Source organism: Oryctolagus cuniculus, chromosome 7, assembly GCF_964237555.1.
Source record: "Oryctolagus cuniculus chromosome 7, mOryCun1.1, whole genome shotgun sequence".
Lineage (NCBI taxonomy): Eukaryota > Metazoa > Chordata > Mammalia > Lagomorpha > Leporidae > Oryctolagus > Oryctolagus cuniculus.
The window spans coordinates 40,620,344-40,648,296 of NC_091438.1; the positions used below are offsets into that span (position 1 = coordinate 40,620,344).

General features: G+C 40.5%; 1 protein-coding gene across 3 annotated transcripts; it reads right to left on the reverse strand.

Annotated features, from left to right (window-relative positions):
• Positions 1-69: 69 nt before the first annotated feature.
• Positions 70-27,941, reverse strand: CD1A (CD1a molecule). Of its 3 annotated transcripts, none has more exons than XM_051856046.2 (6): positions 27,887-27,941; positions 2,713-2,979; positions 1,737-2,015; positions 1,274-1,552; positions 825-915; positions 70-652 (listed from the first exon to the last, which is right to left on the reverse strand). In XM_051856046.2, the coding sequence occupies exons 1-6, from the start codon at positions 27,909-27,911 to the stop codon at positions 610-612; spliced, it is 984 nt and encodes a 327-aa protein (XP_051712006.2). In that variant the 5' UTR covers positions 27,912-27,941; the 3' UTR covers positions 70-609.
• Between the last annotated feature and the right edge of the window lie 12 nt (positions 27,942-27,953).

Here is a 27,953-nt window from a genome sequence, read left to right on the forward strand (position 1 = left end):
TTAACAAGAGAAACAAGAAATGTCTCAACAATTATACAGGAAGTAGGAAGAAATACTAAAGACTACAAATTTGGCATAAATTTCAGTCCAAACTTTTATTGAGAAAATGTGACATGTTAACAAGACACTTCACTAGGGGGATACACAGCTATGGACTTTGCTCTCAAGAATCTGAATTATTTCAATGGGAAAATGACTTAAATAATTGCAACAAAGGATAGAGTGTAAGGAGAACATAGTGCAATGGAGAGTGTAGATGTGACTGGATTTAAGTCCAGAGTGAGACTGTACCACTCTGTATCACCAGTACAGAGTGAGACTGTACTCACCATGTGAGAGGAAGCCACATTTGACTGAAATGGCAGTGATGATCTATGAATTTCTGAAGAGGTGACGTCTCTATGACCCAGTTCCATTCAAAGTAAATACATGAACTTTAAAATCTCAGAATCCAGGTCAGAACAATAAATCTTGTGAAATTGCATCTAGTTTGTATTGACAACTGATCACCAAGCAGAAAGAAATACGATGATGTGAATTATCGTAAGCAGAGCTGATGGACGCCATCACCATGTTGTGTTCTGGTTCTGAGCCCAGGCTGCTGGGTTCTCACTGCAAAGGGAGAAGAGTTCTCAGAGGTCCATGGTGTATCCTGAAAAGAACCATGGAGAACAGAGATGGAAGTCACTCTGCATATGTTGGAGGTGAAAATGGCAGAGAAAGAGGGAAGGGACCCAGAGGACAAAGAGAACAAAGGAGAAATAAAGATGGGGAGATGAACAAATAAGGAAGGAAAGCAGGCGTGAAGAAGACAGAGAACGTACCAGCACTTCCTCAACCAAAATGCAAGACCTGCCAGAAGAGCCACGAGCATTATCACTGCCAGGAAGATGAATCCAGTGGGGCTGTGATGATCTGCAGATTTCAGAGGACACCAACAATGTTATTGCTAATCCACCTCCTCTTGTACCCCATCCACTCCCTTCTTTAGTGCATTCCACTGGTATTCTTTTACCAGTTGAGTGCCTACTTAACCCATCTCCTTTTCTTCCATTTTTATCCCTCATTCCTGTATAGAGATGGATCTGTCATCTAACCTACAACATTCCCCTTTGTCTGTGAGGTCCTTCATTGTCTCTTCTATTGCTTGAATTGACATATCTTTATTCCTTTGAGTTCTGAAATAAATAAAATCCCAAGTTTTCATCTGTCTTTTCTGCAGTGCTAAGAATCACCTTTTACCACATCTGGCCTTTGCCCCATTCTTTCTCACCCCAGTGGAGGATAATGTCTTGGTCTCCCAAACTGCTGTGCTTCACTCGACAAGACAGGCCAGACGCCTCCCCAGCTGCCACATCCAGGGTTACTCGGAGATACCACGTCCTATCAGCATTGGGAAGGAGGTCACGTGGCTGGGTACGAGGCTGCTCCTGGTCACCTCGCATCCACATCACCCACACAGGCTTTGGGTAGAAGCCAGATACATGGCACACCAGCAGCAGACGGCCAGGCCCAGGACTGGGACCGCTGGACAGCCAGGCCTCAGGCTTCACTGCAGGAGACAAGAAAGATATTCAGAAAAGTCCTGTAATATACGAGGTTCAGATAGCCACATCAATTCAGTTACATACAACTTGCCTACCTCTTGGTGGCTACTTATTTTCCTAAAATTGAGAGCACTGTTTGGAAAGTGTGATTATAGAAAGGAAATACTTCAGGGAGGGAAGAGGACTGACCTTTCTGCTGGATATCTGCTTTTCCTGCATCCAGTAGACCGAGAAGGAAACGTGGGCAGGTGTCACTGAGGATTCTGTGCACTGTTTCTGTGAGACCTACTAACAGATTAAGAAGTCTGCAGACATCCTTGGCTCTACTTCCACCTTGTGGAGACGGCACCCACGATTTGTTTTGAAAGCTCAGGAGGTCTGTTCCTTGATAAGCTTTCCGCAGGAAGCCTACTGATGCCTTCCCAGAGTGCAGCTCACAGCCTACATCATACTGCAAGACAAAGGGATCTGGAGAAGAGGGATGGTGAATTAGAAGAAAGAGTCACAGAAAACAATGAGATAGAATAAGTAGAAGGAAGACACAGCAGAGGCAGAAAGGAGACATTTGGGAGATTTGAGGGAATGGAACAAAGCTAGGTTTGAACAGAAGTGCTGAAGAAGAGGAATTTGTGGGAATCAGAGGGGGTACAAACCAATGAATGAAAGGAAGAACTGGAGAATTTGTTCAAAGAAGGCGATATGAATAATCTGGGCAAAAAATAAAAAGGCTTACTGTGACAACTGGGGTTAAAATAATGTAGGGTGAACCAAATGCAATAGGTTACAACATATCTATAGACAGAGACAGCTGAAGAGAGTGAGTAGGAAATAAAGATGACATTTAAGAAAATAGTTAGGATGTCTAGAAAAGGGTGAACAAAGGACTCCTCTAAAGGAAAATAATAAATCACAACCCTGCAATTACTGAGATAGGAGAACATAAGTTGCACATGACTTGAAGTATTTAAAGATCAGGATACCAGGATATCAGGATACAACTCATAGTCCCTGTCTGATAGTTTGTGTTGTTTGTGTTGTTTCTGCTGGAGAAAGGGGAATTAGAATTAGAAGAGAGTGAAGTTGGTTTCCTGGAGGAATAAGAAAATCATTCAGACACCTTCACCCACTGATCTTTCCATTTACCCACTGAGGGAACCGAACTTACATTCATACTTCAATTGTCTGGCAAAGTTGTGAATTTCCATAATGTATCTACTGTAGTACGAATGGAAGAATGTTTCAAATTCTGTGAGCTCCTTGTTGCTGAAGTTACCCCTGGACCAAGGCCACAGGTAAACGATGGTGCCAGAGACATCTTCCCGGCGATGAGTCTCCAAGTCTCCCAACCATCCTGAGCCCAGACTATGTACACAGGAACGGTTATAAAAACATAAAGTCTGTGTGACTTGGAAGGAGACAGGCTCTTCCAACCCTGTGACAATAAAACAGATTGAATTAAAGGAAAGAGCATTGGAAAAGAGATAGACTTGAAAAAGAAAGGTGGAAGCATTGGAGCAATTCAGAATCTGAAGTAACTATGATTCAGTCACAGCTAATGTGAGTAAACATTTTCTTGCTATAAGTTCCCTTGCTCTAATACTATCTTTCAAAAGAACACAGGGACCTAGAGTCAAGGAAAGTCAGAACAGAACCAGCCTGGATGGCTTGCTATTCAGGCATATGCTGAGGAAGTCACCAGCACTTAAACAGACGTACACACACACACACACACAGGGACATACACACCAACCCACTTGAACCCAACTGGGCAGTTGGAAAAGTTCTTACCAACTTTGTTGTCACTGCCAGGGAGCAGGGCAGCCAGCAATGGAAGAAACAGAAACAGCATTTCACTTGCAGATGTTATTTCTATCAAATAAGTTCTTCTTTGATTTTTCTTCTAAATAAACCTATACCGCATGTCTCTCTTCTCACTTCCTCCTCCTCCGAGAGCACACACAAGCTTCCCGTGTCTGCAGTTGTGAAAATCTGCTCTGTCCCAAAATTCTCAGCTTCCTACTCAGTCTTTCATTTCCCCTCTGATTTTGATCTTCCTCTGCCTTCTATATTCTCTCCTCCTCATCAGCTTCCATGCTGTTCAATGTTCCCTATTTTACCTGCTAGGGACCAAGGCTTATGTGGAATTGGAAAGTCATGTTACCAATAGGAATATCTATGTCCTCATTCATGAAATAAAAGTGTAAAACTAAATGGCTTCCCATACACTGCTTAATGTTCCATGTCCCCACTCTTTTCTGTCACCCTATCACCCTTTTAAATTATTATCTCATATATTCTCTTCCCTGTGTCATCCTCCACCTACCATTCTCTTATCTCTGAACTATTCCAAGTTTCTGCATTTTTTTAAATCTCCTACAATTACCTTATGCAACATTATAAACTGCATGTATGCCGCCACCAATTTTAGAGAACACAAACATCGAAACACACAGAGCAAAACTTCTGTTTGGCTGGTTGTGATGCATATTCATTCACCAGAGGCATGTACCCCCTGCTGGGAGCCGACTGTTGGCTATACTTGTGAAGATACAGTGTTTGACAGGACAATCACTTCGCTTAAGAAAACTATTTTACTTAGAAAAAAAAAAAAACACCAAAAACTGTAATTGTATACTAATTGAATTATAATTAGAAGCTCTCTAAATAAAAAAATTTCTTGAAGCAATATTTTAATGTTTGTCCACTTAGATTCTTTAGTTCAAAGGCTGGTGCAGGGTTTTAGTTCTATATTTTTCTTTTATACGTCTCCACGCAATAGAGTGTCTGGCAAGTGATAAGGGCTCAGAAAGCACATGTTCAGTGTATGAAAAAATTCAGTCAATGCACCTAAATACTATTTTTAATCATAGAAGATATAATCAGCATAAAATGGTTTGAGGCTGTTATGAAAGTTACTTAAAACCCTTCAAAATGGGGTTGGTGCTATGGCGTAATGGATAAAGCTGATACCTACAGTGACAGCTTCCCATATAAGCATTGGTTTGTGTCCTGGTTGCTCCACTTCTAATGCACCTGGGATGACAGGGCAGGATGGCCCAAGTCCCTGAACCCTGCATCCATGTGGGAGACCCAGATGAAGCTCTTGGCTTGCAACCATTTAGGGAGTGAACCAGTGAATGGAGGCTCACGCGCGCTCTCTCTCTCTTGCTCTCTTATCTTTTTCTCTCCCTCTGCCTCTGTCTCTCCTTCTCTGTAACTCTTTCAAATAAATAAGTAAATCTTTAAAGATCCTTCATAATAAAATGGTAACCATATTCAATTTTGTTTAGAGTAAGAGCACATATTGCTAATCATGAAATTTACAGAGTTCTGCCATGAATTACCTATTAATTACAGAAGACACGGCTCAGACCTTGTGAGACATGAAGCAAATGCAGCATTTTGGAATTGTTTACCTCGAATCCCCTGCTTATTGGTCCTACTCGAATGTCCCACAGTGGTCTTGTCCTAAGCTAGGCTCACATTCCTCTTTCATGATGCTTATGACTATTTAAGGGCTCTTAAGTTCTTGTTAATGCTTTCAAAACATGATCACTATAAATGTGTTTTGGCTAATTTCTGTTATTTTTTAAGATTACAACAAAACAAACTATCTAAAGAGAACTTAGTAAAGAGAATTTGTGAATAGTCAAAATTAGAATGAAAAACTGGAAGGCACTTCTTTCTTGCAATTTGAAAAACTTAGATAATCAAAATCACAACTTCTCTTGAATCCATCAGAGACTTAAAGTATCGGAACAATCAGGTAGCCCAAATCCAAGGAAAGAGGATCGCTCCAAGGAGAAACAGGTTGCAAACTCTCATTGATCTGGGACAGAAGCCAGATGCTACACAAGCAAGGAGAATTCAAATAAAATTGTTAACCAGTTACTAAAGTCTGGATGAGTGCACAGGAGTCCAGAGAAGCACAAACACAAGGCAAATTCACATCAATCTCTGTGCTCTTTCCCATAGACCTCACTGAGGGCCTTTGAGAGATTGCGGTCAGGGATAGGATAAATCCTCTCTCATGGTGAGCACCCAAGGTGAGACAGCAGCTAGTACACAGGAAAAAAAAGGCAGTCCCAGTTACATAGATAGTATTTTTTTTTTGTTTTCATAATGGAAAATAGGGAGAACTAACTTAGAGAGGGAAAGACAAAAAGACCTGCCGACCTCAGGACACAGGTTAAAAACCGAATTCCACTCAGTGGAAAGAAAGCAATGGGAAGGGGCAGTGAAACATCTGGGTGCTACAGTATTCAGATCCCAAACTGGCTGGTGCTATAATATTACAGGTCTAAAACTGTGGCAAAGGCAGGGGTAGTTACAGAGTCCAGCATCCAAAAGCTCAAAAACAAGTCATCTGCCAGAGGATGGCACTGAATCTATATAAAATGCAATACTCCTGCTCCCTCTCCCAAGCAGGGTAGCAAAGATCGAGTCACAAGAGCAGTCCACAGCTGGAGGCCACACAATAGCATGGTTATTAATCCACTTGGGACACACCACAAAGGAAACCCCAAAACCTGATCATGACCCAGACATTAACAAAATCCTTCTGACAGATCAATCCCACCCTATACTTCTTTATCTCTCTGCCTTTCAAATAAAAATAAATGTAAATAATTTTAAAAGACACATAGTACATGCTAATTTTAGACAAATTGAGATAAGAAGGAGTACCAGAGATAAAGAAGAAATTTTGTAATGATAAAGGAATCAATTAACTAGGATAATAAAACTGTCCTAGAAATATATTCATCTGAAAAGACAACACTGAAATGAAACAAAAACAGAAAGAATAAACAGGCATATCCAAAATTATTGAAGATTTCCAAACTTCATTTTCAACTATCAGTAGAACATAAAATCAATAAGGATTAATTTTGACAGCACTCAGCCAATACATGACATGGAGAACTCTTCATCCAACAATTAAAGATAGAGACAAGCATACACATACTATTTTCAAGTATACAAAAATGTTACCAATAATAGACCATAATTGGACAATTAAAAGTAATCTTGGAGAACATAGTAGGCTAAGCCTCAGCCCGTAGTGCTGGCATCCCAGATGGGCACCAATTCATATCCCAGCTGCTACTCTGCTGATCCAGCTCCCAGATAATAGCCTGGGAATGCAGTGAAAGATGGCCCAAGTACTTGGGTCCTGCATTTATCTGGGAAAGCAGAGGAAGCTCCTGGCTCCTGGCTGCAGATGGGCCCTGCTCTGGCCTCTACAGCTTTTGGGGAGTGAACCTGTAGATGGAAGACCTTTCTCTCTCTCTCTGCCTGTAACTCTTTCTTTCAAATAAATAAATAAAATCTTTAAAAATAATTCCAGTTCAAGACCCAGCTGTTCAGTTCCAATCCAATTCCCTGCTAATGTGCATGGAAAAGCAACAAATGATAACCAAGGTGCTTAGGCCCCTGCCACCCATGTGGGGGACTAGAATGCAGTTCCCGATTCCTGACTTTTGCCTAGCCTCTGGAGAGTGAAACTGCAACTGGAAGTGCTCTTTCTCTCTGCTTCTCCCTCTCTATTATTTTGCTTTTCAACAACAACAACAACAAAATCAAAAAAAAAAAAAAAAAAAAAAAAAAAAAAAAAAAAAAAAAAAAAAAAAAAACACACCAGCAACCTGGAGTGAGTTCCTCCATGGTCCATGGTGAGGCACAGAGCTAGGTAAGATGTAACAGCATATGACCAAAAACCAGTGACTGTAGACAAAGGCATCTGGTTCCAACCCAGTCTCAGGAATAGGCCTATGGGAAGAGGCTTAGCTTTTAAGGCACTCTCTCCTAGTTCATTCTGAACAACAGACCAACTCAAGAATTGGGATCCATGTGGAGTTGTGGCAAAATTTTGTGCTGAAAAAGTAAAACACACCAACTACAGACTCATGGCAAACCTGGACTTCTGGCATCTTCTAGTCTGAAGTAGTGGTGGTATTCACAGCCTCAGAGAAAATAAACAGCCTGTTTAGAATTTCTGGAAGGACAAATGCCACCTGAGTAGACTGTTTTCCAAAGAAGAAATGGAAAGGATCAAGAAATATGTGAAACAATGGACAATGCACAATATCTTGTGCCATCAGGCAAATACAAAGTAAAATCACACGAAGATATCACCTCATCTGTGTTAGAGTAGCTGTTAAAAACACAGAAAATAACAAATGCTGATAAGGGTATACAGAAGCAGAAACTCTTAAACACTGTTGTTGGGCATATAAATTAATGTAAACATTGTTAAAAACAGTTTTAAGATTTCTTTTTGTTTGTTTGTTTTTAATTTATTTAACAGGTAGAGTTATAGACAGTGAGAAAGAGAGACAGAGAGAAAGGTCTTTCTTCCATTGGTTCACTCCCCAGATGGCCGCCATAGCCAGTGCTGCACCAATCCGAAGCCAGGAGTCAGGTGCCTCCTCTCGGTCTCCCATGCGGACACAGGGGCCCAAGCACTTGGGCCATCCTCCACTGCCCTCCCGGGCCACAGCAGAGAACTGGACTGGAAAAGGAGCAACCAGGACTAGAACCCAGAGCCTATAGAGTATGCTGGTGCCGCAGGAGGAGGTAGGATTAACCAAATGAGCCACAGTGCTGGCACCTGGAGATTTCTTTTAAAAACTGGAAATATAACTGCCCTAAGATCCAGAAGTCCCACTACTAGATATATATTCAAAAGAGATGAAATCCCTGTATCAAAGAGCTGGCATCATGGCACAGTAGATTAAGCTACCACCTGCAATGCCAGCATCCTGTAGGAACACCAGTTTGAGTACCAACTACTCCACTTCTGATCCAGTTCCCTACTAATGTACCTGGGAAAACAGCAAAACATGGCCCAGTACTTGGGTCCCTGCCACCTTATGGGAGATGCAGATGGAGTTCTAGGCTCTTGACTTTAGTCTGAACCAGCTCTGGCTGTTATGGCCATTTAGGAAATGAACCAGCGGGTAGAATATCAAGTTCTCCCTCTCTCCCACACTCAGTAACTCTGCCTTTCAAATAAATGAAATAAATCTTCAAAAAAGATATAACTGCTCCATCATGTTTATTGCAGCACTGTTCATAATATCCAATATATGGAATTAAATAAGATGGATAAAGAAAATGTAGTGGATATACACAAAATACTTTCTGCCATAAAAAAGGAATGCAAAACTGTCATTTACAGGCAAATGTATTGACCTAAAGGACTTTATGTTAAGTGAAATAAGACAGATGCAATGCCAGCATCCCTTATGGGTTCCAATTTATCCCAGCTGCCCATGAAGGATTCAGTTCAGCAAAAGGAAAACACAACTTAATACATATTCACCCAGTATCACAGCTTATAATAAAATGCTAATAGGCCTAAGCAAAGGGTAGTCTTCTATACAATAATGATAAAGGACTTTAGGGGCTAGAGTTCCAGCACAGAAGGCTGAACTGCAGCTTGCGGTGCTGGCTTTCCATATTGGAGCCCCAGTTGCTTTGTTTCCAGTCAGATTCCTTGCTTATGTGCCTAGGAAAGCAATGGAAGACAGTTGAAGCATTTTGGGTCCTGCAACCCACATGGAAGATCCAGATAGAGTTCTGGACTGCTGGCTTTGGCTTGGCCAGTCACAGCCATTATGGCCATTTAGGGATTAAACAGTAGAATGGAGGATCTCTTCCTGCCCCTTCCTCTTTCTGTCACACTGCCTTAATACAAATGGCTAAGTTTACTACCTTCTCAAGGGGCGGTCTAGTGAAAAAGGGAAGTACCAGATTCCCTGGAACACCTGGTGCACCCTGACTGGATGAGGTCTAATCAGGATATATTCTCTTCACCATTTTTTTTTTAATTCTGGGGTTTCCTCCACCACACCAACAGAAATATTAACCTCCTTACCAGAGAAACCCACTGTCTCCCCAAAACCACATTTCTCTTCTTGGGTTTCTCATTTCCTTTCTTGTGTTGGTCAAGATTTCTCTGACATTTGTTGAATTCCAGATGGTTTCCCGTCATCTCTTCATGTGCTTCTGCCCTCTCCCAGCAAATTTCCTGCAGTAAAAGGAGCTCCAGACTAAGAGTCAAGTGAACTCCTATGTGGGACACCAGTTGGGGACATTAAATTGGAGAGATTCTATCATATTTCTGGCCTCAGCTTCTTTATTAAAAATGTAGCGAAAAAGAAATATTCTGGCTCTACAAATCTTCATGTCCTGCTGTGCTCCCATTCTTTCCCAGCCGTGTGATATTCTCTTTCTCATTCTGATTCTCTCTCCTTCTTTCTCATTCTTTCATGTCCTGGCTGCCATTTACCCACTTAAAGTTTCTCTCAACTCCCAGAACCACCTCTCCCATTTCCTCCGTCTCCACATCCATTCCATCTAATTTCAACACTTGCTCCTTGACTCACCTTGCAAGTATTGTTAGGGTCGAGAAATGTCCACCACCCCATGAACGACTCCAAGAGACCTCTCATGCAATTTGCAAGGGGTTTATTGAACCAGCATGCTGAGGCTCTCTGAACACGAAGGAACAGAGCCACACCGAGAAGCCAAAGGTCAGGGTTTTTATAGGGTTTTCAGAGACATTCCACATGGTACCATTTAGCGAATCACCTCACATCACAGGGAAATCATTAGCAAATTAACTCACATTGCAGGAAACTCAAAACACGTGCAGGGAATTCACAGGATCTCAGTAGCAGGAATGACAGGTGAGGCAAGGGTTACAACAGCTTTGGCCCCTCATCACACAGGTGAAAGATAAGGTACCAAAACTATACAAACCCCGCCCCATGGGGTTTCAGCTTTGAAAGGAGGTTTAGGCCTGCAATTTTAATTCTTTCAGTATGAACTATGTCTTTATCACATGCTCCTTAGAATCCTCTGTGTAAAAATATAAAACTCAACCTTAGATTCTATATCTCTCAACATTGTACACTATATTACTTGAAACTGAAAAGGTATCATAAAACATTTTACTTCCACTGTATTGTCCTTCTCCCTCCTCCTGGTTGACACATCACTGCACAAAGAGGAGTCCCAGGGCCCATAGCTCCCACAAAGAGAAAAGAGATCAGGAGAAACAGACATCAGCTTGCATGGAAATCTAAGGATCTAAGGTACTTCCCAGGAAGTGCTCCTGTTAGAGTCGACCGCCCGAAAAACGTCACCAAGAGACACGTCTCTTATGCAAACAGCATGGGGGAGCTTTATTGATTATCCAGCATGCTGGGGCTGCCTGATCATACAAAAGCAGAGCAGCCCCGAATAACCAAAGGTTAGGGTTTATAAAGGCAAAAACTGCAAAATCGGGAGGGGGGAGAGAATACATGGTTGCTAAGCAGTTGTTAATATCTTATAATCAGCAATTATGATCTTAAGACATAGACAAATCACATTTTCATTATTAGCTCAGGTAACCCAGGTGTAACCTTTTTGTTTTTAAGCTTGAGCAATCATACTAGGGGGTTTTTGTGCATTGCCAAGGGTGATGTAGTGCACTGCTATTGTCCGACTATTTGAGATTATAGTTTCAGACCAGAGTCTCACGGTGCGGGGGGGCGGGGGGGTTTGCTTTCCCGGAATGCAGTCTCAAGTGCTCCAAAATGGAGTCCCTACTGTCAAGGTGCTACTTTACTCTGTCTTATTTTTACAGCTGCACCAGGAAGGTTTAAACCTGTAAGCTTAAGCTTAACTTTTTATACCCGCACATATACAATTTTAACTCTTCACTCCATTTATTGATTCACAAAAAATATGGGGTAGGAGCATTGAGCATTGTGGCACAGCAGATTAAGCTTCAGCTTGGGATGTCTGTTTCTCATATCTGAGTGCTGATTCCAGTCTCAGGTACTTTGCTTCTAATGCAGCTTCCTGCTAATGCAACAGGAAAGGAAGCAAATGATGACACAAGTGCTTGGGTTCCTACCACCCATATCGGGGACCTGGGTATGAGTCTGGGCTCCTGGCATTGGATTGACCCACCCCTGACTATTGCAGGCAATGGGGAGTGAGTCAACGGACTGGTTGATCCTTCTCTGCCTCTCCCTCAATCTCTGTGGCTGTGTCTTTCAAGTAAATATTTTTTTAGAGAAAGGAACAACACAACAACAACAACAAACAGATAGGACTCTGATAAAAGCCTGCTCTTTTTAACGAAGACACAGCAGAACTTTATCAGAGATCCCAGCTAATGATATAGCCAATCTGCAAAGCTAATCTGGTCATTCTCAGAAAAAGTTGGAAGCTCTAATTTGCTTGAATAGCTAGATAGCCAGACTAAAGATCTAGCATTTTCTACAATCCTGAAACATCCAGGGAGGTCCAAGAACATCCCTCCCCCAACACACATAGAACTCTGACAGCTAGCTGGCCACATCTGAGAGCCAAAACAGTGCTTGCTACTACAATTATAAAGTTCATCCCCAAATTCCAAACAGGGAGGGACACAAAGGAAGCACACTTGTTCTGCCACAACTGAGAGATTAAATAGCATTTCCTGCCATTGAAAAGGCCACTTTCTACACCCTCCCTCAGGGTGGGATAAGACCAAGTCTTTATAGTAAAAAGTAGTCAAGTAGGCAGGTACTTTAAACTGTAATCCCCCCAGTGCCACAAAGACCATCGAAAGACCCATCTAAGAACAGACAGCACCAAAGCTACAAATTACAACAAATATCAGGAAAAATTCTGTCACATGAGGGAGTTTAAAAAGTACTCCCTGTGGCCTCAAATATCACCTCCAGATCCCGCTCAGGGAGAGAAAAAGTGCCCCACAGAGCAAAGAAACACACACTGAAGCCCAGTCAAATCAAAGACAAGGGCGGTACCTACCAGGTGGATCAATGTTATTGTCTCAATCAGTGGTCTTAACAGAGACCATCACAAAGTCAGTTTCATACCAAAATGCAGAAGAAAGGCAGTAGTACAGCCATCTGAGAACATAAAAGCAAATGATGCCTGGTGAGGGTCATTATAAGCTCACCCAGCCAGAATTATGGCTAGTACAGACAGCAAAGTTCTGTCACTCTTCCACAAAATATGTAAAAGCCAGAAAAGGTGGCTGACTCTAGAAATGCATAACCACAAATTCAAGAACACAAAGATTACAAAGACTCAAGAAATCATAACATGAATATCCAACAAAGCTCCAAGAATGATCCCCTGGGCCAGGTGCCCTGGCTTAGCAGGGAAAGTCGCTTCCTGCAGTGCCGGCATCCCGTATGGGTGCCAGTTCAAGTCCTGTCTGCTCCACTTCTAATCCAGCTCTCTGCTATGATCTGGGAAAGTAGTATAAGATGGCCCAAGCCCTTGGGCCCCTGCACCCATGTGGGAGACCCGGAAGAATTTCCTGGCTCCTGGCTGTGAATGGGCACATCTCTAGCCTTTGCCATCATTTGGGGAGTGAACAAGCAGATAGAAGGTCTCTCTCTCCCTCTCTCTGCCTTTGCCTCTCTGTAAATCTGCCTTTCAAATAAATAAATAAATCTTAAAAACAAACAAACAAACAAAAGAATAGTCCCCAAAGAAGGAGATACAGGTGAAATATCAAAAATGGTGTAATCAATTCTTTTAAAATTCAGTTAACTCAAAGTGTTAATATAGGGCCAGCGCTGTGGCACAGTAGGTTAATGCCCTGGCCTGAAGCACCAGCATCCCATATGGGCTCCAGTTCAAGACCCAGCTGCTCCATTTCCAATCCTGCTCTCTGTTATGGCCTGGGAAAGCAGCAGAAGATGGCCCAAGTCCTTGGGCCCCTGCACCCACATGGGAGACACAGAAGAAGCTCCTGGTTCCTGGCTTCAGATTGGTGCAGCTCAGGCAATTGCAGCTCTTTCAAATAAACAAATAAATCTTTAAAAATAAAATGTGTTAATAAAAGTTTTTTGCCTTGCATTTAGATATGGGACCCAAGCCAATCAGGGCGATAGGATTAGATTGATTAGATTCATGAGCTGGAGCCCACACCCCTCCTTGCCCCTATTTAATCGCACCTGTAATCCACCCACCTGCCAATCAGAGCAAATAACTACTCCCCTTTTAGAGGTAAATAAGAGGCTGGGGAGCTGCTGGCCCTGCTCTTCTTCATGCCTCTTGCAAGCCGCCCATTGTTGCTGCTACTCCTGCCCACATGGCTCCTCTGCACGCCTCTGGCCTGCAGACGCCTGCATGTGGTCCCTGGTCTGCCCTCTGAGCTTCTGGTAAGGAATTTCCCACTTACCCTTCTTAGTCCCCCCTCCCTTAATACAGCCCTTGCATTCCTGTGTATTTCTCACACTCTCTAAATAAATAGTAAATCTTACCATGTTCCTTTGAGCCAGTATTTTTGGAGCAAGGGCCCCAAAACTATTAATTTTAATGCATGTTACCCAAAAACATAATTATCCAGTCAGAAGTATAAAAAGAAAGAAAAAGAATTTAAAAGCCTGTGGGAAATAGGAAACACTATCAAGTATATAATCTATGCATGATAGGAATTTTTAAAGGTGAGGAAAGAGAAATTGAACCAAAGACATTATTTTAAAAATATTTGATGAGGGGTCGCAGCCGTGGCGCAGTAGGTTAATCTGCTGGCAGTGCAGGCATCCCATATGGGCGGCAGTTGTAGTCCTGGCTGCTTCTCTTCCAATCCAGCTCTCAGATGTGGCCTGGGAAGGCAGTGGAGGATGGCCCAAGTGCTTGGGCCCTACACTCACATGAAAGACTGGAAGGAAACTCCTGGCTCCTGTCTTTGGTTTGGCGCAGCTCCGGGTGTTGTGGCCTTTTGGGGAGTGAACTAACAGAGGGAGGACCTTTCTCTCTGTATCTTCCTCTCACTGTCTGTAACTCTACCTGTCAAATAAATAAATAAATCTTTAAAAAATATGGATAAAACTGTCCCTCATGTAAAGGGAAAGAAAGCCAACATCCAAGCACAGGAGGTACACAGATCTGCAACCAGAAACAACCTGAAGAGGAGTTCACCCTGACACAGAAGAATGCAGCTGTTAAAATTCAAACACATAGAAAAAAAATGCTAAGAGCATCAAGATATAGTAAACACATCACATATAAAGAAGTCCAATATGACTATCTGTAAACTTCTCAACCAAACTCTATAGTCCCAAAAGAAGTAAGATGATACATTCAAAGAACTGAAATAATAAAGTGTCAAACTGATATCGCTCAGAGGCAAAAATAACAAGCTAACATAATAAAATCCCACTAAGCAGCGAAATTAACAAAGTAACATAATAAAATCCTGCTCAGAGGTGAAAATGACAAACTAAAATTATAAAATCCCACTCAGAGGCAATATACATCTCTCTATTATTCAGGCATGTAGCGTGTGGTGGGCCATGGGGGCCGCCATCTTGGGGCGGAGTCTGTTGCCCATCTTCCTCTGAGGGCAGAAGTTCCCATGGTGGATCGCCATCTTGGGGCGGAAGTCCCCTCCTCCACGACAGGAAGTAGAGTGTCTGTCATATTTAAAGCTCTTCCTCTCTGACGCTAACATGTTTCTAAGCAACCACACCAGTTCTCCAACTCGAAATTAGCGATTGAAAGCTTGTATGATACGGCCCAGGGACAAAGAGAAATCTTTCAGAACTTGTTTAGCTGCTGGTACTAGTTAAAAACTCAACCTTAGAAAAGCATATAAATTGTCTTTGAAACACACTACAACCAGTCTGCAATCCTTAGGAGTTTGTCCTCTGTGCAAATCTGTTTCATCTCTCTATTAAATTGCACTAGCAGTGACACCAAAGTCCTTAAAGCCAGAAAGCACAAAAAAGAACCAATCCATGACTTCCTTTTTGAAAGCTACAAGCAAAAACAAAAGAGAAAAAATCTCACTGGTCTTTTGCGTGAGTGAGCGGCTCTTTGACCCGAAGGGCAGGGTGACTCTGGTCTCATGCTACGTGGTCAACAATTGCACTAGGCTCCTCTCCCTGCACCAATCTCAGCCCGCTTTGAGCGTATTATGGCTGCCGCCTTAATACTCCAAGCCGGTGCACTGGCCACCCGGGTAGGCTGCCAAGCACGCTTGCAGGGTAGGGCTTGTTCCAGCTACAAGCTGAGCTTCCTCCAGTCGATCCGACACAAACAGCCTTGGGCCCTCACCCCAACAGGTTCTGTGTGCCACTTGTGCTGGGCTCCTAATCTCTAATGCAGAGCAGGGCTAGCACAAGCTGCGAGTGGAGGCACAGCTCCCTGCGGGTCACCCTGCAGTGGACCCGAAACCGAGAGGCCAGATCCAGGGCACCCACAGAGCCCACATCTGGTACTGAGCCTGGGTCCATTTCATACTACAGGTTTGGCCACCCTATCCTTGCCTTGCAGCCAGCACCAGGGCCGAAGAGAGCAACGCGCCCTTCCCCTTCGAAGTCCCTGTGCATCCCCACCAGGACTGGTGCTTTGGGGCCCTGAGTTCCTGCGGTTGGGCACACAGGGAAAGCACCAACCCAGAGCGGGGAAGGGAAGGGTGCAGGCAGAAAGATAGGGTCAGAAACCACAGGAAGTCCACTCCCACCATGCTGCCTATGTTTTAAAATCTCTTAAGAATTCCATATGTTGTAAGTCCCATCTGGGTCAGAATTTGGCCCCCTAAAATATGCATCAAAATGTGGCCCCTGAAAGTTCCCCAAAAGTCCCATCTGGGGTGCCACATATGTTATTGGAATTTGGGGTGTCATAGGATATCACCATATGCTTATTAATAAATCCCCAATAGTAATAAACCCAAGTGCTTAAAATTTAGAGAAGAATTCTAAATATCGGCATAGATGAATGAGGCAGCATGTTACATTTTAAACTTTTATATATTGTGAAAGATGCATAGGAGAGTGAGGGCTTTATCTATGACAGGTAGATCTGGGTTCATACCAATTACCAGGAAGCAGTCACCGAGAAGAGCATGTAGGCCAGGAAGTCTAAGCGGTTTGGCCCAAAGGCTACATGGCCTGAAGGCACAGGGCTACAGCCAGCCCCCTACTGGCAAGAGGCCAGGACAATGAAAAAGGGGGAAAAGGGCACACACCCTATCCCGAGCTTTTAATCCACTTTCGAATGGGAGTGGTTAATTAACCTGATTGGCCAGTGGGTACTCAGGTGTGGCCAGGTAGGAGCATAGGTCACACGGAGGCATGGCGAAGGCGTGGTCTTCCAGCTCCCAAACTTAATCAATTTTAACCTGTATGCCTACCTACTTCAAAGCCAGAATACTTGACACAGTAAAGCTACCTTAAAAATATAAGGAAGATAAAGATTTTAGCAAAGAAAAGCTGAGAAAAATTCATTAACATCAGTCCTGTCTTATAAGAAGTGCTAAAGGGAGTTATTCAAGCCAAAATAAAAGAACAACAATGTGTAATGCAAAAACATCTGGACAAATGAGATCCACAGGAAAAACTATTATTCGTGGAATTCCTGTTAATAACGTTCTTTCTCAACAAGACCTTTCTGATGTATAAAAATGCTATGGATTTTTGTGTACTGACTTTTTTTTGTTATTTGTCAGGTAGAGTTACAGACAGTGAGAGAGAGAGACAGAGAGAAAGGTCTCCCTTCCGTTGGTTCACTCCCCAAATGGGTGCAACGACCGGAACAGTGCTGATCTGAAGCCAGGACCCAGGTGCTTCCTCCTGGTTTCCCATGCGGGTGCAGGGGCCCATCCTCCACTGCCTTCCCAGGCGACAGCAGAGAGCTGGACTGGAAGAGGAGCAACTGGGACTAGAACCGGTACCCATATGGAATGCCAGTGCCGCAGGCAAAGCATTAACCTAGTGCGCCATGGTGCCAGCCGCCATTGTGTACTGATTTTGTTTCCTGCATCTTTGCTGAATTCAACTGTCAGTTCAACAAGTCTCCTAGAGGAGTCATCTGCAAACAGGGAGAATTTGACTACCTTCTTTCTTATTTCTATGTCTTTTATTTCTTTCTCTTGCTTGATGGCTCTAGCTAAAATTTCTAGAACCACATTGAATAAAATTGGCAATATTTCCCAAATATTTGAAAGGAAGAATGACTTAATATGTCCCTTTTTAAAGAGTTTTGTATGACATCTTTAATAGATTACAACATTGTTTTGTGTCTGGGGATCCCAACTTGTGGCAATGTCACATTATATGTAGTCTTTGGGGAACAAAGCACAGCCAAGAAAGGCAACGAGTAAAAATGCTGATTAGCTTACTAGAATTGTTATCTTTCTAATACTGTTGGAAGAATAATTTTGAAATGTGGGACCTCTCAAAGATCTCCGGTTCTTGCTGGCCCGAACAAAACCATGTCTTATGAACAAATGGCCTAAAAGGGGCAAAAACATTAGAGATTTGGAGCCAGCGCCACGGCTCACGAGGCTAATCCTCCGCCTGCAGCACTGGCACCCCGCATTCTAGTCCCGGTTGGGGAGCCGGTTCTGTCCCGGTTGCTCCTCTTCCAGTCCAGCTCTCTGCTGTGGTCTGGGAGTGCAGTGGAGGATGGTCCAAGTGCTTGGGTCCTGCACCCACATGGGAGACCAGGAGAAGCACCTGGCTTTGGATTGGCACAACAAGCTGGCCTTAGCAGCCGTTTGGGGAGTGAACCAACAGATGGAAGACCTCTCTCTCTGTCTCTCTCACTGTCTGTCTCTGCCTTTCAAAAAAAAAATTAGAGATTCATTTATTTGCTAGAATATTTACAAAAGACATGTGTCACAATAACTATCTCATCAACCAGAGGTATCCAAAGAATAGAAACTTTTTTCTTTCGATTTGTGTTCTGCTTTTGAGAGAATGAATGGTGTATATGACATCCTCCAGAGATGACCAAAGGCTTCTTTTTTGCATAATTGTCCACTCACTGATTTCAACTTGTTTTAAATGCTACAGCGTATCTTCATCATTATTTTTATTGAGGCAAAAATTGCCCCATCTGGGATATTAGGATCCTTTTCAGCTCTTCTGTTTTGAATACTTTCAAAATACCTTTGTGATTAAACACATTATTGTTTTATAGTGTGGAAGTAGTCCCAGGCCATTGCAAAAAAAATTCCCAGATCACAGTAGGAATTATCCATTTCTCCAAGGCTTGTAGTCTCTTTTAGTATGAGAACATAATATCAAAAGTATTAATTGAGCACAAAGCTATTCTTGGATTCAAGGATCTCTGAGGTTGTTTTTGCTTTGATTTATTAAGAATCAATACCAACATGAGCTCTTAAGTATTTTCGATTCATGATTAGGACTATGGAGCTTTATTTGTCTAGCTCACATTTATATTTCTTTCTTTCCCAAAGAAAATTCTAGTTCCCAATGGATGAATTTCAGTCTGTGTTTATCTAATCCAGCAATGCTCACATGATGGTCCTAGAATAAAAATACAAACACTGCCATCACCAGTATGATGACTGAAAACAATTTAAGATTATTCTCTATGCTGTGATATGAGGGGTTGTCAAACATTTACATCAAGTAGAGTTAAAAAATAAAAATAAAAGTATAAACTTTATGTCTCAGCACAGACTTTCCAAACATCAAGATGTTATTCTAAGAAATGTCACCAGTCTTTTAACTCACCCCTAAAAAACTGAGAGTCCTGTGTAATTCACTATACAATACAGTTTTTACATCATCAGCTGAAGAAAAACAAAAGGCTTTTAAGGATATTCTGAGAGTAGGAAAGAAAAGATAATCATAAGCCTCCAAGTCAGAGAACAATGTGAGTGTCTAATGATTTCCCATCAACACCCTCCCAAAATTGCCCTTGCATGATGAGAAGAATGAAGAGTAACATTGTCTTGGTGGATAAGATCTCTTTATGCTAACTCTTTGGATGACTTTCTTGAAACACTGTCATAACACAGAGATGCTATCAATATATGGTCATACAAATAGTTAATAAGCAAAATGTCTTGAGCATCTCAAAAACTGTTACCACCACCAGTGCTCTTGACTAGTCCATTTTACTTTCAACTAAGTTATTTCCACCTCTAGGAAGCCACTGTACTGATTGTGCAATGAATTCAGGATTATACTGGTAAAAACATATTTCATCTAAATTCTAATTATTCATATAAATACTTAGAATGTTGATCCTAATTGTTTAAATTTCCATTGAATGCCCTGCTGAATTCTGACAATAACACAGATTAAACAGTTTTTGTGCTATGGAACAGAGATTTGCATCACTCGGATTTTTCAGTCAGAACTGTGTACACCAAGCATTGAGATGCGGACGATGTTAGATGTTGTTTCTGCGGTTAATTTTTCCCTCCTCAAGTTTGGCATGAACATGATTGAATTTTGTCTTGAAAACTGATGTGGATGTTCTGCTTCTGTGGCTTTCACCTACCTCATCTCATTCCTTCTTCAAGTGAGTTATCCGCTTGTTAACTGATGATCTGAGGAGCATTGTAAGCATAGGCTGTTCACTAAATATCACTGATTTTACCATTGGTCTATCCAAGTTTGCTGATAAATGTAATGTGTATTCTTGCTTTTTTTTCCAGAATTCATGATTCTCTGATAGGGACTTTTATGAAACTGATATCAGACCCTTCATAGTGCCTCAAACTAGAACCTGCTTAGACATGTCAAAACAAGTTAAAGCAACTTTATTTTGCTACAAAAAAAGAAGTGTATGCAGATTTATTTCATAACATAATTACCATAAAACTTTTGAAGAGCTCTCACATATTCCTCTTGACTGTATAAATTACTTCATTTTAATTAATTTGAATTAGTCTCCATCTCTGCAGTATTAAATCAATCTGAAAAGTAGAATTGCTCTTTTTTAGAGTTTTCTTTCCATTTTTGGAAACTGATGATTTTCTCAACTTAACATTTTATTATTTTTTGAAATAACATACTTTTAACTTACAATGTAGTCAAAGGATTATGTTCTATTAAGTAAAGAGATCAACTAATAAATAGTAAAGTTCACCAGGAAAATAGGAAATTGATATAAATAATAGTCACATGAAAAAATGTTCAACTTCACTCATATAAGGTAAATTTTAAGTCACAAAGCCATTAAAACAATCATAGCATATAATTCCTACAATTTATTAGACAAAGCCTGAAAATTGTATTTTTAGTAGAACTGATAGGCACAGGCATTTATTTTTGTATTTATTTATTTATTTATGCTCCCATATATGATGAGGAATATGTCACATTTGCCTTTCTGTCTTATTTCACTCAATATGATGTCCTCCAATTCCATCCACTTTTCTACCAATACTAGAATTTTATTTATTTATCCATTCATCTGATAATGATTACCAACCCGTTGATTCAGGAACAGTGCTTCTATAAACATGATGGTTCAAGTATCTCTTTGATGCAATCTGTTCATGACTTTTAGTATATATCCAGGAGTGGTGCTACTGGATCATATGGCAAATCTATTTCTAGTTTTTAAAGAACTCTCCATACTTTGGAAACTGATATTTTGCTTGCTTATTTGTAATTTCACAAAATGTCTCAATGGAACAGGGCTTTAAAATGGCAGAGGAAAGAGGCCAATATAATCTTTTCTCAAAGATCATTAATAAATATACTTTCCCAAGCAAACCATGTCAGAATTTTGGAAAATGACCAAAGACATACAAGAAATTGAGAAGTGTATTCAAAACTAATTGATACATAATAAGAATATAGTGGACTTCAGGGGAAGATGGTTGATACAGCAGTAAAGTGACTGCCTGGGATCCCCACATCTCTTATCAGAATGCCTGGTTCCAGTCCCAATGAAATCGTGATAAGCGCCCTAAAACATGACACTGGAATTTGACCCCTTAAAGTCCCCCCAAAAGTCCCATTTAGGGTGCCATATGATGTGTGGGACAGCCGCACCAGTTGAACAGAACCTAAGGGAGGGAGAGGGACTGAAAAGAGGGACAAGAGATCGCAGAGAATGGAGCCAAGACAACAAGGCTGATCAAGGCTCATTTATTCCAGTGTCTCAGTGGTATTTATACATAACTAGCACAAAGAAGCACAAAAGGTAACAACATATGTAAGCAACTTATCAGGGCTCTGGTAACACAGATAATTTTAACAAAGTGTTCTTGATTAACATCCTCCTTCAGGATGGGAGTATGTGACTTTCTTATCCCAAGAATTCCACAAGCTAAGACTGGCCTATATTTGTCCAAAGGCTGCCTACAATATGATGCCAGAATTTGGGGTGCCATATGCTATCACTGTGTACTTCTTAATAAATTCCCAATATTAATAAGCCTGTGTGGGTTATTGCCTAATATTCAGAGAAGAATTCTGAATACTGGCATAAATGAACAAGGCATCATGGTACATTTTAAGCTTTTATTCAGTGAGAGAAATGCACAGGAGAGTGAGGGCCCTGTCTAAAGGCAAGAGGTAAATCTGGGTTCATATGGAGTACCAGGAACCAGCCACATAGAGGAACATCTAGGCCAGTAAGCATGGAGTGGTTGGCCTGAAGGCCACACACCCTGAAGGCACAGGGCTGCAGCAAGCCCCATACTGGCAAGAGGCCAAGGAACAGAAGTGCGGACACACCGTGTCCCAGGCTTTTAATCCACTTTCAAAAGGGAGTGATTAATTAACCTGATTGGCTGGTGGGTGCTCAGGTATGGCCAGGTAGGGGCATGAGGTCACACAGGGCCACAGTGAAGGTGTGGTCTTCCAGCTCACAAACCTAATCAGTTTTAACCTGTATGCCTGCCTACATCGCCAGCTCCTCTGGTAATTGCATCCATATATTTGCCACTAAGCTATGTTGGCCCAGGAGTGGCTCTGGAAAAGCCAGGTTAAAAATTGGAAAGTGGAGAAAGAAAAGGAGGCAGGGAGGGAGGGAACGAAGGAAGGAGAAAAGAAATCATAATATATTTAAGAGGAAGAAATATCGGGAAGAGGCATTAGTGGCTACAAACTTTAGGACAGTCATAATTTGCAAAACTATTCCAAGAAGGCAGCAAAGAAAAAACATAGATAAAAATCAAATTATAGGACAAAATGAATTCATTTGAAAATTCCCAAACTAGAAATAAACTAAATGTCAAACTAAGACCAGATGGATAAAAGAAAAAATGAATAGTACATCCATTCATATAATTCTATTGAGCAATAGAAAGGAATAAGTAACCAATATGGTCATCACATAGGTTGCTTGCAACTATATGCTAAACATAAAAAGGCAAATGCAAATAATACCTCTAGTGTATTTTCATCTTAATGAATCATAGCAAAGGCAAATCTAAACATAAATGATATAAAGCTAATGAGGAGCTGCAAGATGCTGGGATTGGTGGTGGATTTGACTACAACTGTGTTTAAGGACATAGGGAATTCTGTATGTGGTCTTGTTGATGTGGGTGCTTATGTCACTGGAGGAAAGGAGGCCATGGGGTTCTTGTCTTCATGCAAGAAAGAATTCAGGCATGAGACAGAGAGCAGTGATGAGGCTTTATTGGGGATAGGGCATCCATCAGAATGGAAGGGACAGAGAGCGAGCACCCAGTCACTGGGCCCCGGGGAGAACAAGGCTACATGGTTGAAGGGAGAGAATACACCTGGGCAGGCCAGGCGGGTGGCTCAGCAGAGAGGCAGAGAGCTGAGAGAACAAAAATAAATGAAACTATGCCTTTAATCAGTATATAATCACATGGCTGGCAATTTCTCCTTCCAAGCAACACCAAGAAACAGCCAAACTATCCCAAATATTGAAATAAATGGAACTCTGCCAAACTCTTTATGTGAGGCCAGCATCACTGGGACACCAAAATCAAAGACACAATATAAAAGGAAAATTACAGACCAATATCTTTGATGGATGCAGTTGCAAATATTCTCAACAAAATATTAGTAAACCAAACCAACACTACATCAAAAAGATCATACAACACAATCAACTGAAATTTTATCCCGGGTACAAAAGTGAGTCAAAACTTGAAAATCAATAAATTCATAAATCATATCAACAGAATGATGACCAAAAATGGTAGAATCCTTTCAATAGATGCAGATAAAGCATTTGATCATATTCAATATCCATTCATGATCAAAAAAATTAGACATACAAGGAGTAAACTTCAAAAACATAAAAGCTATTTATGACAAATCAACAAACATTACTATTCTGATTGGTGCAAAGCTGAAAGCATTTCCCCTCATACCTGGAGTAAGACAAGGATTTTACTTTCACCACTTTTATACAATGTAGCATTGGAAGTATTAGCAAGAGCAATTATGTAGGAGAAAGAAATAAAGGGCATCAGAATTGGAAAGGAAGAAGTGAAAAGTATTCATGTTTGTAGATGATGTGATGTTGTACATGAAAAACATTAATCATACCACTTTTAGGTTGATTTCATATCTTTGCTATTGTGAATGGGACTTCTGCAAATGTAAGAGTGCAACTATCTCTTTTGTACACTGATTTTACTTTCTTCGGGTATTTTCCCAGAAGTGTGATAGCTGGGTCATATGGTGGATCCATTTTAATATTTTGAGGAATCTACATAATTTTTTTCATAATAGTTGTATGAATTTGCTTTCCCAACAGAGTATTATGATTATATTTTCACCACACCCTCACCAGCATTTATTGATTTTGGATAATAACCATTGCAACTAGATTCAGATAATACTTCATTATGGTTTTATTTGCATTTCAGTGATGGTTAATGAGCCAATTTTTATATATCTCTTGGTCATTAGTATTTATCTTTTGAAAAATATCTATTCATGTCCTTTGCCCTTTTATTAAATGGATTTTTTTTTCTGTTTTAATTGAATGTCTTGAACTCTTCATATATTCTGGAAATTAACCCTGTATCAGATGCACAGTTGGCATGTATTTACTCCCATACTGATATTTGTCTCTTCATTTTGTTATTTCCTTTGCTGTGCAGAAGGTTAATAGCTTGACATTAACGTTTCTTTAATTACCTGGGATTTGGGCGTCTTCCCCAGAATTTTGCCTAGTGTTTCCTAGGCAAATGTCCTGCAGTGTTACCCATGTGATTACCTCTGGGCGGTTGATAGTTTCAGATATTAAGTTTGGATTCTTGATGATAACCTCACAATGTGTCTTGAAATCTGTTATTTCATGCTTCCAGTTTACATTTTGTTGTTTAAAATAGCTTTGGCTATTTGAGATTTTTTTATGTGAATTTAGGATAATTTTTTTTGGTTCTGCATAGAAAATCAGTAAAATTTTGATGAAGACCGCACTGGGTCTGGAAATGGCTTTGGGTAGTAGGGATATTTTATATTAATTCTTCCAGTTCATGCTAATGGAAGAATTTCCATTGTGTGTGTATGTGTTTGTGTGTGTGTGTGTGTGTGTGTGTTTTCTCTAGTTCTTTAATTAGTATTTTGTCATTTTCATTGTAGAGGACTGCCCCACCCTTGGTGAAATTTACACCCAAGGTATTTAAATTTTTGTAGCTGTTATAAATGAGGCTGGTATTTTCAATCTCTCTCAGCTAGGTCATTTTGGGGATGTAATAATGCTATTGACTTTTGTGTGTTGATTTTGTATACTACATCATTACTGACTTGTCAATTCTACTAGTCTCTTAATAGAGTCTCTTGTTTCCCCCTACATAATCATACTGTCTGCAAACAGTGATACTTTGACTTGTTCCTTTTGAATTTGTATCCTCTTGATTTCTTTTTCTTGCCTAAGTGACTCTGGCTAAAACTTCTAGAACAATACTGAATAAAAGCAGTGACAGTAGACATCCTTGTCTGGTGATGGATCTTAGTCAAATGCTTCCAGGTTCTTATTCTTGGATATGATGTTAGCTGTGGACTTATAGCAATAGTTTTTTTAAAAAATTCATTCAGCCAGTCTGTTTCTTATAATTGAGGAATTAACCCATTTACATTCAAGGTCATCATTATTGTGTAATGACTTAGTTCAGCTACTTTTCCCTAAAGTTACTATTGTTTGTTTTGAATCTTTTTGTTCTTTTACTGGGGACTTACTGCCTTCACATTTTTCACATGATATCGACTTTGTTTCTGTATCTTTTTATGTAGTGCATCCTTTAGTATCATTTATAAGACTGATTGGGTGGCAATGAATTTTTTCAGATGGTGATGAATGTTCAATTTTTGTTTGTCATGAAAGAACTCTCCTTTATCTTCATTTATGAATGAAAGCTTCACAGGTAAAGTATTCTGTGTTGGAAGGGTTTTTTGTTGTTGTTGTTTGTTTGTTTCATAATCTGGACTGTTAGCTGTCCATTCTCTTCTGTCCTTTAGTGTTTCTGTTGAAAAATCTGTTGTCAATATGATGGGAGACCCTTTAAAAGTGACCTGTTGTTTTTCTCTTTCTGTTTTACCTTTGAAAATTTGACTACATTGTGGCTAGCATTGTGGTGCAGCAGGTTGGGACATCACTTGCAAAGCCAGCATACCTTATGAGCACCAGTTTGCATCCCAGCTGCTCTGCTTCCAATCCAGATCCCTGCTAATGCAGCTAGAAAAGTAAAGGAAGATGGCTAAGTTTTATGCCCCCTGTCACCATGTGGGGCACCTGGATGGAGTTCTGGGTTCCAGATTTGACCTGACCCAGCCCTGGCCTTTGCAGCCATTTGGGGTACGAACCAGCTGACAAGGTTTCTCTCTCTCTCTCTCTCTCTCTCTCTCTCTCAGATTTCAGATTTCTCACTCTCTTTCTCTCTACCCTTTCTTTCCCTCCTTCTCTCCCTCTCTCTGTAACTGCCTTTAAAATAAATAAGTAAATCATTTAATAATAAAGTGCAAATTTGACTATAATGTATTGTGATGATCTTTCCTATTTAGGTTTCTAATCACTTCCTGTATTTCAATGTCCGTATTTTTCTACAAATTGGGGAACTTTCTTGCTATTATTTCATTGAAACAGCTTTCTAAATCACTCCTTTTTTCTAATTCCTTCATAAATCCCCAAGGCTTTTATATTAGCAGAGGATATGAATATATATTTTTCAAAAGAATGAGTACTAATAGCCAAGAATTGTTTACAACAGTTTGTGTGCAACTGGAGGTCATAACAATAAACTAAATAGAACAGCCACAGAAAGCTAAGCATTGCATTCTCTGACTCATGGGGAAGTCCAAAAGTTGATTTCAATGATGCTGACTGGAGAACGAAGATTACCAGAAGCTGGAGAGTGTGGAGGTTAGGGCAAGGAGAAATAGCAAAGGCTGTTAAATGGGTAGGTGCTACATTATAATTAGATAGAAGGAAGAAGTTTTGGCATTCTATTACACAGTAGAATAACTGTAGATAACAATAACATGCCATAACACTTTTTATATAAAACTAAAGAATTTTGAATATTTTCACTATAAAGAAAATTTAAATGTTTAAGGATATATTATATGTTTGTCTTGACTTGAACATTACATAAAGTATAAATGAATCAAAATGTTGCATGTTGCCTCAGAAATAAGTACAATTTTCATGCATTGACTGAAAATAAAAAATAGGAGCAACAGGTAAAAACTTCATAAACAGAAGATACTGATTTAATTGATATTCAATTGACAATTTGGATTAGCTAGAACATTTGTCCATAAGTGACAAAAAATAAGTCTACCCAATATATCCTCCAAAATTTGTAACCGTAGTTCTTTCTCCTGTAAAGACTGGAAGAGAGCAAGGCATGGTTGTTATGGCTTTCCAGCATATGAAGTTGGTTCCCAGTTTCCTCTTTAGTTTGAGGGGATTTTATTTGGGTTTGGCTTTGTTCTCTGTTGATCTACATCATGCTTGGTCATCATTCCAAAAGGCATCTCACACTCTGAGGTGGTTGTCCAGATTTCTTCCATCACACCTCACTTTCACCCAGCCACAAGAAGGGAAGAACTGAGCACACATTCCTCCATGTTCTCAGGTGCACATTGCGGAAATCATAAATTCTGTCATTCAGATTGTAGTCATGTGACCACAATCAGCTGACAAATGTGAACACAATCAGCTGAGAAATGCAGCTTTTATTCTGCATAGCTAATAATCAAGGAATTACCTTGCACTAGAGGAAGTGAAAAACAGATCTGGGAAACAACCAGTGATCTCTAACATATTACTGCATGGACAAGCCAGCCATTCATTTAGAGGGGTAGATATAGAAATGGTATACAGTCTCATGAGAATGGACAAACAGGAAACAATAGTTTAGACACATGGGTGTTTTCACTTTCAGAACACATTATCTTCATATTAAAAGTCATACCTCTTAAATATTTTCCTGTCTAAAGTCATATCTTCTATTCTCTCTGAATTAGAATTGGCTGAGCCTTGGGATAAAGGAACTTGTAATTAATCCAGCCAGTGCCTCTGCATTAGAACAGAACCAAGTTTATGTATCCAGAAAAACTTGGTGCTCCCAAGGTGGGTTTATTAGCCTCTTTGGAACAAACCTGAGGTTGAAGCAGCAATGTTCATTTAGATCTAAAAACACTGCAAGAGATTTCCTGTTGCAAATTG